The sequence below is a fragment of the Lissotriton vulgaris genome, chromosome 4_1 (assembly GCF_964263255.1).
Source record: "Lissotriton vulgaris chromosome 4_1, aLisVul1.2, whole genome shotgun sequence".
NCBI classification, from domain to species: Eukaryota; Metazoa; Chordata; class Amphibia; order Caudata; family Salamandridae; genus Lissotriton; species Lissotriton vulgaris.
Genome location: NC_141691.1, coordinates 2042093993 through 2042112590, shown reverse-complemented (window position 1 = coordinate 2042112590; position 18598 = coordinate 2042093993). Strand labels below are relative to the sequence as shown.

At 46.0% G+C, this 18598-nt stretch overlaps 1 protein-coding gene across 1 annotated transcript in view; it reads left to right on the top strand.

Annotated features, from left to right (window-relative positions):
- The first annotated feature begins 1790 nt into the window (after nt 1-1790).
- LOC147724927 (pentraxin fusion protein-like) overlaps nt 1791-18598 on the top strand; it is a 233506-nt gene continuing 216698 nt past the window's right edge. The window contains exon 1 of the mRNA XM_086918136.1: nt 1791-1857. Within this exon, the coding sequence (XP_086774262.1) occupies nt 1797-1857 (61 nt within the window). The 5' untranslated portion in view covers nt 1791-1796. The remainder of the gene's footprint in view (nt 1858-18598) is intronic.

Sequence of the window (18598 nt, the reverse complement as noted above, 5' to 3'; positions counted from 1 at the left end):
TAGGAATCTTCATGACTAGTGACACCTAGTTGTTTCTGCAGCAGAACCTCTTCCTTCAGCTGACTCAACGCTGAGCCCATGTGACACACTGATGCACCCTTCCACCATGTTTACTGGGCAGGGCACCCTTGTGTTAGATGATGGCCATTCCAAGCATTTTATACGTCCTTCAAAATATACCCTACCCAGTCCCTCAAACCTATTGTAAACAAATTGCCCAAATTGCTCCAGATCGTTCTCCAGCATGGACGTGCACCACTTATTGTCCTACATAAATTGCAGAGAGGAATCTACGATGCTGGATTGGCAATCCTCGATGCTAAAATGTACTATTGGGCATCACAACTTATAGCGATTAATGACTGGGTCCACACGACTGGGTAGAGCCAGCCTACAGGGTGGACAGAGAGGGCAATGCTGTCCTGCAACTATGAATCCATTCTGTAATCCCTCCGAGCGAGGATGGATTTACTGCTACATACGGCGGCTATGGTAAGGTGCTGGACTGAGGCAAATAGATATCTGGGTTGGCACTCTAGATTGACAAACATGACCCCCTGTGGCTTAGAGATCAGCTGGGGGAGGTGTCCAACTTACGGGGTTTCGTCCGGTGGGAAAAGATAGACAATGAGTCATATTCACGAGGGCACTGATCTTCCCGGCTGCTCACCCTTATAAGACCAGTTACTTACAGACCCCGTTCTGGAAAAAGGGATATCTGTAATTTATCGAAAACTGATCACCAACACCCCGGCCCCTTTAGCTCCCTCAGGCATGCCTGAACTGAGGATATAGGCAAAATTGACGACGAGGAATGGATAGAAGCGCTACAGAGTCCCCGAAACATAGTGATCTGAGCTAGATTCCGTCTGAAACAGCTTTAAGTCTTGCATCGTTCTTACTACCCATGCCCTCTGCTACATAAACTGGTGGCGGTAGAAGCATCACAATGTGCCAGAGGTTGCGCGCAGGAGGGATCCTTTTACCTCATCCTGTGAGAATGTCCCACGATCTTCAAATATTGGCAGAAGGTGACGACGGACTGCGTTATCGAGGGTCCCGTCGGAGACTGTGCCTATGGGTGCTAAATAGTTGCTTTTGATGGTTCCGGGTGAGGAGGACTGGCCCGACATATTGAGCTCTGGCTGGCGTCAGTAGTAGGAGTCGCAAAATGGAATATAGCGCAGCAGTGGGGGGCCTCTCTTACCCCGTTGGTGGCAGCATGGGAGGCTGATTTAGGCTGGTGCCAGACAGCAGAGGAAGCGATCTACAAAAACGGAGGGAGCCCCAGAATGTGAAAGAAGATATGTACCCTTTGACAGGATTATAGGGGGACATTATTGGGGTCATGACTCACCTGTGTGCTGTACCCGATTACCGTATGCTGTGATGCTGTAAAAAATGGGTGACTCAAACCCCACACTGAGCGGAGTATTGCTAGAAAGTCCGTGAGGGGTTCGGGAAATGTGCCTTGACAACTTTACAATGTAATACACATGTTTGAGTTTGAGTTTATTGATTTATAAAGCGCCTGGTTACACCAGCTGGTGTCCCCCCGCAGTATTTCACTCCAACTGACAATTCCAAGAATCATTTGTCTGCAGTTCGTGTATGGCTCTTATGTTGAAACGTCATTATGTGCTCATGAAGACTCTTCAGAGTTGTGTTGTATGATGAGCTTGTTTCATAAAAAGAACTAAAAAAGGGATAGTGTGGGAGAGGATGGGGGTCAGCGAGATAGTATTATTATATGATCACCTATAAAATTCTTTTTCCCTCATAGAATTCTGACTGCCATGATAATTCTGCTTGGGGTAAACATTGAAGAAACTAAAAGCTGTTTTCCAATAGCTGCAGGTAAGCAAAGGTCCAAAGCAATGTATTAACTTGTTTGTAGGATTTGAAAATTAACATTTATTGAATAAATCAGTGTGGCAATGTAATTTGAATAGCTACACAGCTGATTCTTTGAGATGACTAATACCACATTTGGCTCAGAGAGCCAGAGGATTGGAGTAACAAAAATACTATAAAGGTCCTGACACTTCTCCACAGTACACTTTCAAACAAGGCCTATTTAATGTAAAAAAATGTTTTCTTTATTCCCTATTTCCACATTTAATACATATAATCATTAAATCCCATCTCATCAGTAGAATACTCAATCTCTACTTATTGCTCAAATAAATTATCAGGCCCATAGCTGTAAATATTTTAATTGTCCAGTGCTGCCTGATTGCATTCATGATTATTGTTAGACTGTGTTGGCCTTAGTATGGTCTTCTCTCAAACTTCTTGCCTCTCTTCTTCCACTTTGCTTGACTTATATTTTTTGGTCTTACCACTATGTTTAGACTTTGTAGAGCCAGAGAACCAAGTCAGCAGAGCTGTTATAGAGCCAGACAACCAGGTCAGTAAAGCTGCCCTAAAGCCAGAGAACCAGGTCAGCAGAGCCACCCTAGGACCAGAGAACCGGAACAGCAGAGCTGTTGTAAAGCTTGAGAACCAGGTCAGCATAGCTGCTCTAGAGCCAGAGAACCAGGTCAGCAGAGCTGCCCTAGAGCCTGAGAACCAGGTCAGTGAAACTGCTCTAGAGCTCTGGAGTTAACATGCACCACCAACTTATGGGATAAAAATTTGCCATTTACCTCATTTAAACAGGTATTCAATAAAGCCGCCAAATTTCACTCTTTGATCACAGACAAAAACATTTTTTCTCATTGTTCCCATTCATGGACTGTGATCAATAACTACAAAACTCTTACTTCGGCGGCTTTCTTGGATACAACTTTCTCTATATTTATCAAAAAAAGATTGATGGCTCTGCGTTTCGGCAAATTTCCAACTCTTACTGACAAACCAACTTGGAAGCACGTTGAATCTATTGTTTGTCGCCTTTGTGGTCACACTAAGGAAGATTTAATCCACATAATATGTCATTGTAAAAAGCTGAATAAGGAGCGAGTGTTATTCTTGAAGAATATCTTTCTGGTTAAGAGAATACGCACATATAGGACAGCAGTTATTGAAGGTTTGGATACAACGGCTCCCCAAATGAACTGTAAGATGATAAAGTTTCTTTTGGCCTTTGAAAACAGTTTGAAAGCAAATGCCTAATTGGCTACTTAACATCTTTAAGTCTTATTAGGACAGAGGACTAAACCTGAAGTCAGTCTTATTTTAAGGTTTTAGGAAAGATATTATTTGGAAATTATATTTTTGTTTTATTGAAATTAATGTTTACTTGATTTTTATGTTTAGGTTATTTTATCTTTGTGTGAATATTGCAAAGAAAATTTGTTATGGATGCTACCAAGCGTCCCGGCGACGCACCCATGGACCCTTCGTCTGCCGATCCTGCAACTTCTCCTGCCTTCGAACAGGCACTACGCCCACCAAGACGGACAACAGCAACACCTCAAGTGCATCCTGGTCAACACCCGTTCCGTCCACAGACACGTCGTGGAACTCTGGAACCTCCTCGACACCGCATCTCCAGACGTCGCCTTCCTCACGGCAACCTGGATGAACGCCTCCTCAGCCCCCCGGCATCGCCATAGCCATCCCGGACGGCTACAAGATCATCAGGAAGGATCGCATCAACCAGACCGGAGGGGGCATCGCCATCGTTCACAAAACACCATTCGCATCTCGACTGACTGCATCGACGCATTCAACGCCGCCGAATACCTGCACTTCCAGATCCACACCGACCCCAAGACTACCCTCAGAGGCACCCTCATCTACAGACCCCCAGGACCACGCGCACAGTTCAGCGAAGACATCACAGACTTCATCAGCCCTCACGCCCTCCCCTCCGCCGACTACATCCTCCTCGGGGACCTCAACTTCCACCTGGAGAACAACAACGATCGCAACACCACCGCCCTGCTGGACAACCTCGCCAACCTCGGACTCAAGCAACTGGTCTACTCCCCCACCCACTACGCTGGCCACACGCTCTACCCTCTCTTCTCATCCAGCAAGCACGTCATCTTCAGCCACTGCACCGGACTCCACTGGACTGACCACAGCTGCGTCCACTTCAGCTTCAAAAAGAACACGGTCCACCACCACCCGAAGCAGGTTCCCCACAGAAACTGGAGCAAGATCACCGTCGACCAGCTCACCACCTCCCTCAGCCAGAACCCACCTATCAGGACAACGGACCCTAACACAGCAGCCCTCGACCTCACGCAATGGCTGACCTCCTGTGCCGACGACCTCGCCCCACTGAAGAACCCACTCACCAGGCCCAGAAGCAAGAAGCCCCCTGGTTCACCAACGAACTCAAGGACTCTAAGAAGGCCTGCCGCACCCTCGAGAAGGCCTGGCTCCTCGACAAGACCACCGACAACATGACCGCCCTCAAACTCGCCACCCGCAGACATCACCAGCTCATCCGCACCACCGAGAAGAAATCTCTGAAGGAACGACTGGACAAGAATGCCCATGACAGCAAGGAGCTCTTCAACATTGTCAAGGAGTTCTCCAACCCCAGCACCGGCAACAACAACATCACTCCCTCGCAGGACCTCTGCGACTCCCTTGCCTGGTACTTCCACCGCAAGATCGCCGACATCCACAACAGCTTCGGCGTTCCACCCCCGCACCCATCGACCGAACCTACACATCCCGGCGCCATCCTCCAGACATGGACCGAAGTGACCCCCGAAGACACGACGCGCATGATGAACACCATCCACTCCGGATCTCCGACCGACCCATGCCCCCACCATGTCTTCAACAAGGCCGTCTCCTCTATCGCTCCCCACCTCCGAGACATCATCAACACCTCCTTCGACACAGCCACCTTACCGGAGAGCTGGAAGCACGCCGAGCTCAGCGCACTACTGAAGAAACCAACAGCGGACCCGACCGACCTCAAGAACTTCCGCCCCATCTCGCTCCTTCCCTTCCCTGCCAAAGTCATCGAGAAGATCGTCAACAAGCAACTGGCCGCCTTCCTCGAGACGAACGGATCCCTCGACCCCTCGCAGTCTGGATCCAGAGCCAACCACAGCACCGAGACCGCCCTCATCGCAGCCACCGACGACATCCGAGCCCTGCTCGACAACGATGAAACAGCGGCACTCATCCTCCTTGACCTCTCCGCAGCATTTGACACTGTCTACCACCGCACCCTAATCCAACACCTCAATGACACCGGCATCCAGGGGAAGGCTCTGGAATGGATCATCTCATACCTTTCTGGCAGAACACAGAGAGTACGCCTCCCCCCGTTCCGATCTGAGGCCACCAAAGTCTTCTGCGGCGTCCCGCAATGATCGTCGCTCAGCCCTCCTCTCTTCAACATCTACATGAAACCCCTCGCTGCCGTCGCACGCCAACACAAATTCAACGTCATTTCCTATGCAGATGACACCCAGCTGATTCTCTCCCTCACCAGAGACCCCGACACCGCCAAAGCCAGCCTACTCAAAGGGATGAAAGACGTCGCCGAGTGGATGAACATCAGCCGCCTGAAGTTGAACATGGACAAGACTGAAGTCCTCATCCTGGGACCGTCGCCCGCCGCATGGGACGACTCCTGGTGGCCCCCGGCCCTAGGCACCGCACCTAAGCCAACGTACCACGCACGCAACTTGGGCTTCATCCTGGACTCCTCCCTTTCGATGACTAGACAAGTCAACGCCGTCTCCTCATCCTGCTTCCACAACCTCCGCATGCTCCGCAAGATCTTTCGATGGATCCCGACCGAGACCAGGAAGACTGTCACCCAGGCCCTCGTCACCAGCAGACTAGACTACGGAAACACCCTCTACGCCGGTACAACAGCCAAGCTACAGAAAAGACTTCAGCGTATCCAGAACGCCTCCGCCCGACTCATCCTGGACGTCCCCCGTCGCAGCCACATCTCGAGCCACCTGAGAGACCTGCACTGGCTCCCTGTCAACAAGAGGATCACGTTCAGACTCCTCACCCACGCACACAAATCCCTCCACGACCTAGGCCCAAAGTACCTCAACGACCGCCTGACCTTCTACACGCCCACCCGCCTGCTACGATCCGCGAACCTCGCCCGCGCCGTCGTCCCTCGCATCCAGAGAGCCACCGCCGGAGGAAGATCCTTCTCCTACCTGGCGGCTAAGACATGGAACTCCCTGCCCGTCCGCCTGCGGCTAACCCAGGACCACCTCGCCTTCAGGAAACAGCTCAAGACCTGGCTGTTCGAGCAGTAGCAGACCCCCTCCCCCTAGCGCCTTGAGACCCTTCCGGGTGAGTAGTGCGCGATATAAATTCCATGATTGATTGATTGATTGATTGATTGATTAATTAACTAAACAATAAAGATCAGATTCACAATTCAGCAGACCCCCTCTAGAGCCAGAGAATCAGGTCAGCAGAGCTGCTGTAGAGCCATAGAACCAGGTCAGCAGAGCTGCTGTAGAGCCATAGAACCAGGTCAGCAGAGCTGCTGTAGAGCCACTGGACCAGGTCTTCAGACACGCTTCAGAGCAAGAAAACCAGTGTAGCAGAGCCGCTCTAGAGCCTGAGAACTGGGTCAGTCGAGCCGCTCTAGAGCCAGCGAACCAGGTCAGCAGAGCCTCTCTAGAGCCAGAGAACCAGGTCAGCAGAGCTGCTCTAGAACCAGAAAACCAGATCAGCAGAGCTCTTGTAGAGCCAGAGAACCATGCCAGCAGAGCCGCTCTAGAGCCATAGAACCAGGTCAGCAGAGCTTTATGAGAGACAGAGAACCAGGTCAGTATAGCTACTCTAGAGCTGGCGAACGAGATAAGCACAAATGCTCTAAAGCCAGAGAACCTGGTCAGCTGAGCTGCTCAAGACCCAGAGAACCAGTTCAGCACAGCCACTCTAAAGCTTGAGAAATGGGTCAGTGAAGTTGCTCTAGAGAGAGAGAACGAAGTCAGCAGAGCCACTCTAGAGCCAGAGAACCAGGTCAGCAGAGCTGCTCTAGAACCAGAGCCCCAGGTCAGCTGGCTGCTGTAGAGTCTGGGAACCACATCAACAGAGCCATTTTAGAGCCAGAGAACCAGGTCAGAAAAGCTGTTGTAGAGCCAGAGAATCAGGCCAGCAGAAATGCTTTAGAGCCAGAGAACCACGTCAGCAGAGCAGCCCTGAAGCCAGAGAATCAGGTCTCCAGAGCTGCTCTAAATCTAGAGAACCATCTCAGCAGAGCTGCTGTAGAGCCATAGAACCAGGTCAGCAGAGCTGCTGTAGAGCCACTGGACCAGGTCTTCAGACACGCTTCAGAGCAAGACAACCAGTGTAGCAGAGCCGCTCTAGAGCCTGAGAACTGGGTCAGTCGAGCCGCTCTAGAGCCAGCGAACCAGGTCAGCAGAGCCTCTCTAGAGCCAGAGAACCAGGTCAGCAGAGCTGCTCTAGAACCAGAAAACCAGATCAGCAGAGCTCTTGTAGAGCCAGAGAACCATGCCAGCAGAGCCGCTCTAGAGCCATAGAACCAGGTCAGCAGAGCTTTATGAGAGACAGAGAACCAGGTCAGTATAGCTACTCTAGAGCTGGCGAACGAGATAAGCACAAATGCTCTAAAGCCAGAGAACCTGGTCAGCTGAGCTGCTCAAGACCCAGAGAACCAGTTCAGCACAGCCACTCTAAAGCTTGAGAAATGGGTCAGTGAAGTTGCTCTAGAGAGAGAGAACGAAGTCAGCAGAGCCACTCTAGAGCCAGAGAACCAGGTCAGCAGAGCTGCTCTAGAACCAGAGCCCCAGGTCAGCTGGCTGCTGTAGAGTCTGGGAACCACATCAACAGAGCCATTGTAGAGCCAGAGAACCAGGTCAGAAAAGCTGTTGTAGAGCCAGAGAATCAGGCCAGCAGAAATGCTTTAGAGCCAGAGAACCACGTCAGCAGAGCAGCCCTAGAGCCAGAGAATCAGGTCTCCAGAGCTGCTCTAAATCTAGAGAACCATCTCAGCAGAGCTGCTCTAGAGCCAAAGAACCAGGTTAGCGGAGCTGCTCTAGAGTCAGAGAACCAGGTCAGTAGTGCTGTTCTAGAGCCAGAAAACCAGGTCAGCAGAGCGACTGTAGAGCCTGAGAACCAGGTCAGCAAACCTGTTGTAAAGCGAGAGAACCAGGCCAGCAGAAAGGCTCCCTAGAGCCAGAGAACCAGGTCAGCAGAGCTGCTCTAGAGCCAGAGAACAAGGACAGCAGAGCTGCTTTAAAGCCAGAAACCCAGGTCAGAAAAGCTGCTGTAGAGCCAGAGAACCAGGTCAGCAGAGCTGCTCTAGAGCCAGATAACCAGGTCATCAGTTCTGTTCTAGAGCAAGAGAACCAGGTCAGCAGAGTGGCTTTAGAGCCAGAGAACCAGATCAGCAGAGTGACTTTAGAGCCTGAGAACCAGGTCAGCAAAGTTGTTGTAGAGCGAGAGAACCAGGCCTGCAGAAAGGCTGTAGAGCCAGAGAACCAGATCAGTAGACCTGCCCTAGCGACAGAGAACATGGTCAGCAGAGCTGCTCCAGAGCCAGAAAACCATGTCTGCAGAGCAGCTGTAGAGCCTGGAGACCAGGTCAGCAAAGCCGTTGTAGAGCCAGAGAACCAGGAAAGCAGAGTTGCCCTAGAGCCGGAGCACCAAGTCAGCAGAGGTGCTGTAGACCCAGAGAACAAGGTCAGCAGAGCTGCTCTAGAGCCATAGAACTAGGTCATCAGAGCAGCTGTAGAGCCTGAACACCAGATCAGCAGAGCCTTTGTAAGCCAGAGAACCAGGTCAGAAGAGCCTCTCTAGAGCCAGAGAACCATGCCAGCAGAGCCGCTCTAGAGCCAGAGAACTTTGACAGCTGAGTTTTGGTAAAGCCTTAGAACCAGGTCAGCAGAGCCGCTGTAGAGCCAGAGAACCAGGTCAGCAGAGCTCCTGTAGAGCCAGAGAACCAGGTCAGCAGAGCTGCCGTAGAACCAGAGAACCAGGTCAGCAGAGCTGCTATACAGTCAGAGAACCAGGTCAGGAACACCGCTGATGCTTTTTAAAGCCTCTTTTAACACATCTGAGCTAGAATCAATGTTTGCACTGATAGGAAAGACTCATGCAGCAAGTGTGGAAAATATGTAAATACTTCGAGAACGCAGTAACCCAATATTGCCTTATTCCAGTGGTCATGCCTATGAGCAAAGACTTGTAGTGTAATTGCCTTGATTTACAGACTGTGTTGTAAATCCATGGAACTGTTCCCCAGAAGTATATTTGGCAAAAAATCACCTTGATGTACTGATTCTGTGTTACTGCTAAAGTAAGGGTAAACGTGGAGGCCATGCAAGGTCACTGAAGTCAGGAAGGAATGGGCAGTTCTGGAAAGCATTGTCATTCTTCAGGTTGGAATTCCCATGCTAGGCAGCGCCAAGAATCTGGGATGAAACAAGCATTCGCAATGCAATAGGTCTCTCAATTACGTGAGTTGAAGTTAGTGGCATTGTAAATGGCGATGTCTTTTATTGATGTTTTAAAAACCAAAACATAAATAAAAGGCATTGTCATTTACAATGCCAATATCTCAAACTTGAGTAAATGTGAGACCTATTGCTTTCAAATGCTTGTTATTTGGCAATTACAAAGTGTTCTAGATCTAGACCAATCGTTTACTTCAGGGAAACTTAAAAATCTGTGCAAAGTGTTCAGTCTAAAACATGTTAGCAAAAATCTGTCATAGTCTCTAGTGATTATAAAATATATGGTTATGTGTTACAGAAGTTAAAGTAAGATGGTGTACTATTACCGTAGTTTTTCCCATTTCAGTCATAGTTCTGGTTTCACTCAGGAATTGCATACAACTGCCTTTAAGATCCTTCCTGGACACATCACAAATAGTGTAGCGGTCATTATAGTATTCTGGGTGGGCTATTTGAAGTAAAAATGTTTCAACATATTCTAGCCATCTTATGTATTTGACCCCATCAGCATATCCCCAGATTCCTGCTACATAAGTGGCAATCATGACGCATTTTGCCTTGTAGATGTGTATCAATTCCCCCGGAGAGCGTCTGTCTAGTTTTTTGCTAAAATTTGGTAACGCCATCAGTGATTTGCTAAATAACAGTCTTCTGGCTTTAATTGCCCGACTCCAACAACCTGATTGATCAAATAAAATCCCTAGATAGGAAAAAGTATTAGTACACTCTATTGCCTTGGTATTAAAAATGTTTTTCTTTTCATTAGACCCGTTCCCGCAGTTCATTGAGAACATTTTTGAACAATTATTTGTGAGACCCAGATTAGTCATAACATTTGTAAAGGAAGTTACTACCCTTTGAAGGCCGAAGGGCATACGGGCAATCAGGACCACATAATCTGCATATAGGAGTGCAGGGATAGGACTAGACGCTACTAATGGTCCCTGCACTCCTTGACCAGGGTGGATTCTAGGTCATTTATATATAGCGTGAAAAGAAATGGGTCAAGGACACAGCCTTGCCTCACTCCTCTCGATACTCTGAAATTCTTGGTGCAAACCCTGCCCTGTCCAAAACGGACCCTCGCCCTGATAAACAGTACCCCTTCCACTCTTGATCCCCTTACGATGGGAGTAATGAATTGGCCCCCTAGAGGTGGAAGACTGGAGAGATGCACTGATGGGCCCACGGTACTAACTATGTTGGCCAGGCTCCGCCTCAATCAAATGTCTTACCTTCATGACGCATATCTTACTCCTGTGCAGTTGTTTAAAGCTGGGCTCCTCCCATCGCTGCAATGCCCTCAGTGTGCTACAGAGCCAGCAGACCTTTACCATATGACCTGGTCGTGTGCCCCCCTCTACCAATAATGGGCATCAATTGTAACTGAACTGAGTGACATCCTGGGTTGGACAGTTCACCTCAGCCCCTTGCTATTTTCCTGGGAGTGATGGATGGACTGCAAGGCTCCCATACCGATGAGTTGTACCTGGGAACGGCCATGCTGGTGATGAAAAGAGATATTGAGGTGGTATGGCAAACATCAACAGGCCCCTAAATTGCAAAATTGAGGCGGGGAGTAGATTAGTGTGCCACCCAAGAAAAGTCTGTGTACGAGGCAAGAGGGTGCTCCACCAAACACAATCGCATGTGAGGCAAATGGTTGGGCTTAATAAACTGCGCCATGGGGTGGGGATTTTTGTTATTTTAATGTATCCTTTGGATGATTGACTCTGAGGCTCTCACAGATCCATATCAAAATGTCTTATATGTTGTAGTGATGGTATGTTCTGTTTTTTCTGCAAAAACCCAATAAAATTACTTATAAAAAAAGTCCAAGACCAGGCCATCATGAATGAAGGTGGTAGGGCTTACGGGACCAACCCCAAGTAGTTTTTGACAAAATCAATTCTCTTAAGTCCTAGCAGACATTTCATCTTAAAAATCTGAAGGTCAAGAGCTGTAGGTTTATTGCATATTAAGGCAGAAAACATAAAAAGAGCACCGCAAGCTTCTTTAAAACTTTGACCTCTGACAGCCATACATGAGCTCAAATTGCTATGCCAAAAGTGACTCCCAAGTATGGAAAAGAAATATCGCTCAAGATTGCAAAAAACATATTATATAAGGGCCTAACTTTAGAGGTGATCTCCTCACTGATCATTGTACGGGTTTTGGAGATATTAATGTCTAGATCAAGATCATTCATAAAATATCTAAACATGTCCACAAAGCTCCTTAGGCCATTAGCTGTGCGGGATAATAAATCCTCATCTCCTGCAAACAGCTGATATGGTGTAATGATGAAGAGTCTGGCTATTATTAATAAAATATTTATTTAGACGGAAACAGAGCAGTCAGCTTGCTTCTTAACCTCTAATCTGCAGTAACTGACTAAACCAGAACTCTCACGCATTCTTCGTGGCCATGGCTACATGGGCACTGTTCGATTTATGACATCGCTACATCTTACCCCTCCTTGACAACAAAGGAAAACAATGCTGAACAAAAATAAAATGAAATAAACAAATGAAGAATAAGGAAAAAAATCATTAACATTGTTAAATAAGTCTTTGAGGTCTTATTTGTGCCCTTCCTGTTCTTTTAAGAGGAATGCAAACATTGACATCATCCCCTTCTCTACACACTTCTGGGCAGTAATAGCTGAACCCTCACCCTAGTCACTTCCAAACGAGACGAGTGAAATCTGCTCAAAGACTTCTGTGTTTGATTTTGTCTTACCAATACCAGATCTCCGATTTCGTAACTTCCTCTATGAACATACTTCCTTTGTTCCGCATCCCGCTTCATCTTTCCGCTCATCATCTCATCTCTTTTTGCAATTTGCAATGTTCTTTAGAAGCTTTCAATGGCATTTGTGGTAAACCTGTTTGCCTTGACTGGCCAAACATCAGCTCTGCAGGAGTTTTTCCAGTCCAACCATAAGGCGTATTCCTGTAGTCACGCAAAACTTGGCACAGAGCTTGATTCATAGAAATGTCTGTTAGTTTTGTTCTTTGCACACTTTTCCTTAATATAGCCATCAATCTTTTCACTATAGCATTTGCTTGTGGCCAGAGTGGGGTAATTTTCCTATGTCTCACACCCATATAATCAAGAAATTTGGTAAATTATTTTCCATTAAAAAGCTAACCATGATACTTTGGGTATACCCCTAGCTGAAAAAAATTCATCAAGGACAGGTAGTATCACGGATGCAGAAGTGGATGGCACTGATTTTACAACTGGAAATCTAGAATATTCATCAATGAGCACAAATAAATAATGCCCTGAATCTAGAGGTCCATAGAACACGCTAGTTCAGACCATACAGCATCTGGCAGTTAGGCATCTGCAATTCTTCAACAGTTCTTTCTCTTGGGGCACACTGGCAGAAATAACACGACTATACAATTTCTTCTACTTGACTGTCAAACCTCGATAACCACACTTTTTCTCTTAAGAGTGTTTTTGTCGCTGATATCCATCTACGACTTTCATGTGCAATATGAATGACACGTGTTTGTAAATTGGCTGGAATGACTATTCTTTTTCCTCTTATAAGAATTCCAGAAGTGGCTAATGTTAATTCTGCTTGAACATTTTTTTAATTCAAGCACATCTCTTTTGCAAATTCCTGGTTGAATTGTTTTTAATGCATTGACATGCTTCCATATATTTAAGTTTATAATTCTTTTAACTTCTGCTAGGCTATTGTCTATATTAGATTCATGAACAGTTCTTGTTCAGCAATCACTTCAGGAACTGCCAACTTAATTATGAAGTTTATATGATTTTCTGTATCATCTATTTAATTTTAGTCTGCATCTGTTGGGTGTCTAGACAAATAATCAGCTGGATTTTACTCTTTTTCTGGCTTATGAATTATTTTAAAATCATAATCCATCATCCTCTTACCCCATCTTTCAATCCTAAGAGGTCTTTTCTCTTTCGCCTTTGCAAAAATACTTGTGAATGCCTGGTGATCTGTTACTATCACAAATGGTTTTCCGAACAACAAATCATGATAATGTCCACATGCCCAGACTACCGCCAAACTCTCTTTTTTCAGCTGAGAGTATTTATTTTCAATATCCTTAAGGCTTCGGCTGGCATATGAGACCACAAACCTTGGGGTGTCCAAACTTATGCCAGAGTACAATCGCACCTTGTCTCACCGGACATGCATCTATTTCTATTTCTGTGCATAAATTTGGGTCAAAATATTTCAAATTTGCTGCTGTTGCTATGTCATTTTTTATCTTCTCAAATGCATTTTTGCATTTCTTACGGCAGAGGACTGTCCGCTCCTTCTTCGTTAGATCTCTAAGGGGAGAACTGACAGTAGCTTAATCCTTGATATAGCAGGAACATAACTAGCTATTCCCAAGAAAGAGTGTAATTCTTTTATCAAATCAGTCAAAAAGATCTTTATTTCGGTGTGCGCCATAAAAGAGAACAGTGATTTACTAAAAACAGTACAAAATAAAAATAGATGGCAATATGGGTTCATTATATACATAACAGTTTCAGCAAAATTTGGCAACATAAGCTGCTATTCAGATTTCATAATTGTTGGCCACAGTTTAAGATTATTAAAACTATAAATAATTTCATAAGACAGTTTAAAAACATATAAAATGGACCGTATGCCATGGGCTAAAATTGCAGGCATAGGTTCATTCAATTAATAGCCTACGCTTAAACCACATAGCAGCCAGAAATTTTGAAACAGCGAATACTATAGGTCCAGTTCTGTCGGTTTTTAGTATTCTAAATGCCTGCATGCATCTACTTAAGCCTAAGTTTTTGCATAGGGGAACAAGCCAGTGATTCCTGGCCTTGAGATAGCCTGGGCAAAAAAAACAACACATGCAGCTTATTTTCAGTATCATGTTTACAAGCTGTACAATTGGTCGGGGCAAAGGGTGACCACAGCTCGTAGAGGTAGAACACCATGCCTCCAATTCTTTTATATCTTTTGGACAAGACATTGCTATTAGTGATGATACTTTCTTTGGATCTGGTCTCATTCCTTTGCCTAAGAATATATGACCATAAAATGTTAGTTCTGGTTTAGCAATTTCACACTTTTCAGGGTTCAATGTTAGCCCAGCTTTCATAGGTTCTTTACAAACTGCTCTTAGTGCTTGATCATGTTCACTGTCTGTTTTTTCAAAAACAAGAATATCATCACTGTAACTCATTGAATTTTTTACCGGTCTAATTCATTATTTTTATTATCTTGTGAAAAATCTCTGCGGCTGAGTATATTCCAAAATAAAGTCATTTGGTCCCATACCAGCCTTCTTTTGCCCTGTTTGCCCGCAATCCTTCTGTCCCTGCACCAGAAAACAGCCCGTGGGGGCTGCACGATCATCTTTCAGCACCAGCAATAGCCTGTGGAGGCTGCACCGATCACACACCAAGCAGGGGACACCATTCCCCAGAGTCCTGCAGTTGGGCCTGACATGAGCATCATTCTTTAGCGCCAAGAAGGAGCGTGAAAGGGGAAGCAGGGATCCCGAAGTGCGGGATGTGCACAGGCACGCCCGGACGCTGCCCGGGTGAAGCCCAGGCCAAGGGCGGGCCCATCTGCTTCGGTCAGACAACGGAAAAAGCCAGTCCGGGTGAACCCCTCTAACACCTGCGATTCTGGGCTAAACAGGAAGGTACTGTGGCCTAGGACATGTTTTATATATTCTAACGTGCCTTAAGCATCACTGCAGCTTGCACATTAGGTCCATTCTGTTACTACTCTGTACAGACTTTGTACTTTGCACCTCGCACTTTGTAGTGCTTTAACAAAACTGCTTTTTGCACATTCTGATTGCTTAGCTGCTATTGTACTTGGACTCCGCATTTTGCACCTTGTACTTTGTAGTGCTTTAACAAAACCGCATTTTGCACATTGTGATTGTTTAGCTGCTATTGTACTTGGACTCCGCATTTTGCACCTTGCACTTTGTAGTGCTTTAACAAAACCGCATTTTGCACATTGTGATTGTTTAGCTGCTATTGTCATTTTAATAGCTAAGGTACTGCTGGATATCGGGTAGAGGAATATGGGGAAAAGGAAGCAGGCCGCGAGCCAGACACCTAAAGTGCCAAGTAAACATAGGAAGATAAATATGACATTACTAAATTATCTAACCGGGGCTCTTGGCGATATTGAGGGGCAGATAATTAGTGTGGAGGAGACCATAAATAACTAATCTGTAATTTCCCATTCGGCCCAACAACAAGATCAAGGGATCAATTTGAACAGTGATGATAATGGTATAAAAGAGGGAGGGAATGAGGCATCAACAGTTGTTGCCTGTGCACAACCTAAAAATGGTTGCGTACAGGCAGTTCATGAAAAGTATCCTTAATGATTGCCCAGGAAGCAATCAAATACCCGCCAAATAAAAAGTGAGGTGCGCCAAAATTGTTGGCAATTGGAAATTCCACAGGAGTCACTGCATTAGTCCATCAGGCGCCTACCCATACTCCTAGATTTTCCAGGACACAGACAAAAAAATCAAATGGGACTGAAAAACGGGGCAGGTGCAAAACACATAGGGACCAGGCCCATCTGGGGGAGAAGAAATCGGTCACTTACACGCACAGGGAGTTATCAGAGGTGGTCAGTGCCATAAAAGAGTTAAAAGAGTTTGTGATGACTTCCATTAATACCCTTGGTCTCAGACTAGATAAAATAGAATCTAGCTTTGGGACACTTTTGGGGGTAAATTCAATCAACACTCCATGTGGAGAAGTGTGGCTCAGGGGTTAGAGGCGGCAGACCTGGAGCTTGAGTTCGGCCCGGGACCAGGGTTCAATTCCCCGCCTCGGCGGGTCTTGGGCTCAAAAATTCCACGGACTCGTTAATTCTCGCTCCGGTGCCTTCTCGACTCACGGGTTCACACTCTGCGACTCTGGGCAATAGCTCGCTTAATCTCCACAACGGCCCCTCGTGGTGGGATGCCTGGCTTTCACCTTGTGGATACCCTGCCAGGGTATCTCACAGGGGAATACCAGGATGGGTTCCCTAAGCAAGCGCTGAGATGCCCCAGGGTAAGTCGTGCGCTATATAAGTCTCATTCATTTCATTTCATTTCATGTAATGACGTACAAACCTTACATCCCTTAAATGGACCTTCGTACCCAGCCAGGTCTAACACAGAAACCATTGCAGCAGCGATTAGTACAACCCAGGAGAGCGGTGGGTGGGGAGAGCGTCAGGTCCAATGTTTGAACACACTTAACCCCCTAGAAAATAGTTGCAACCAGAGTGATGTACATCTAAGGTCTAATGCACTGGGCAGAGTATGAGAAGGTTAGAATGGAACCAAGGGCTCCTACAAATACCAACAAGAGGGTCTTCAACGACTATGGGGGAAAGTATAATCCACAAATTAAGAATCTCCACCCAACAGCGACATATTACACTCAATCATTTTAGTTGATGCCCACCAACTTTCCACCGCAACTGTGGACAATTGGTCTGCACTAAGAAACAAGACCATTAATTAGCTGGGAAATAAGACAGGTCTGACAAATGATCTTTTCAAAGAATTTAAGATGGTAAGGAGGGTGGCATGGGTGGGAAACGGCACCAAAATATATGAAGGAGATTGTATAGTTTTCTCACTGGGCTCACAACTATTAGTCAGGGAAGTTTTATTAAGAATGCATAAATTAAACTCATTAAACTCTGGTATACAAGTGCGCCCGCTAGTGTTTTTTTTATCAACCACACACTGTCAATAATCCAATGCATCTTGAGGAACCGGGATGGAGACAAGATAGGTCACATTATGGAATGGTTCTGTCAAACAGTTTTGCCCCCCTTGCCTCCCTGGACGAAAATGATTGACATCCAACAGATAGGGGTTATTATGTACATGACAATACCCCTAACATGGATACAGTGGATGCTATTGCTCTGCAGCAAACAGCTTCAGAGGCACTGAGGGAAAAAATTGCAGACTGTCCCAGCTACTCCAATAACTTAGGAGGTGGTATTATGACCCAAATGAAACATCAAACAGGATCATGTAGAATCCTTTTCTGGAATGTGACAGGTCTAAAGAACAAGATCAATATCCCAGGCTGGTTGTCTTTTATTAATAATTTTGATGTTCTGTCTCCAAGAGACTTGGGCGATAGAAAGCACACACATAAATGGGTTTAAGACATTTCATATGCCTGCTATTCAATCTTCCAGTGGTAGACCTAAAGGAGGGTTGTGCATGTACATCTCTAACTTACTGACTATAAATAAGAGCAACTTGGTTAACTCAGAAACCTTTTTCCAGACAGTTATCACACAGATGGATCGTTATCATGCAATTCTCCTTGTCAATTTTTATAGTCACATTGAAATTGGGCACCTGGACACCATACTGGATAAACTAAGTGGAGATATTGCCTACTAGTACTCAAAGTCAAACCTGGAAAATATACCTATCTGGGGTAGGGACTTTAATACAAACTTGTGCCCAGCGGCAGGAATCGGGAAGTGTGGCTTATCCTTGGATGGGGATGATCCATCCTTCCATTTCCAACATACTATCAAGGGCGAGTTGCTCAATGAAGTCAGGTTTAAGCACGATCTGGGATTTTCAAATTGTCTGTGCACGCCCCCAGTGGATTTTGGTCACACATTCATAGGGAGAGGTGCAAACACTACTATTGACTTTATCATTATCCTAAATCGTTTTGCCAGTTACATGAAAGCCTATGATATACACTCTAACGTTATGAGTAACCACTTGGCCCTCAGTGTGAAGCTAATAGCCCCAAGCGGCAGGTCGAAGAGAAATGGCAATAAATGACTATGGCTTCAGGTTATTGAATTGGGAAGGAAGAATGGTTAAGCCGTTCACTGGGGATGTAGGGATCCTAAGAAACTGAGCACTGAAATTGTTGTAAAGGCATTAGACCCTATTTTAATATGTCTAGGTGACAGTCCTTTGCATGATGAGATTCTAACTGCTTTTAATAGCATTGCGGAAACTGTGAGAAATATTCTTTTCAAGGAATCCAAAGGCTCACCTAAAGCTAAGAAAGGCTGGCTCGATAAAAAATGTACATAAAGTTACACAAACTTAAAAACTGCCTTACAGTGCAAGGTGAGAGACGTTTTGAAGATAAGGGCATGTAGGAAAATGTACAACGAAGCAAGGAAACATAGGATTTCTGAACTGAAGGATAAGGCCTGGAAGGATCTCAGC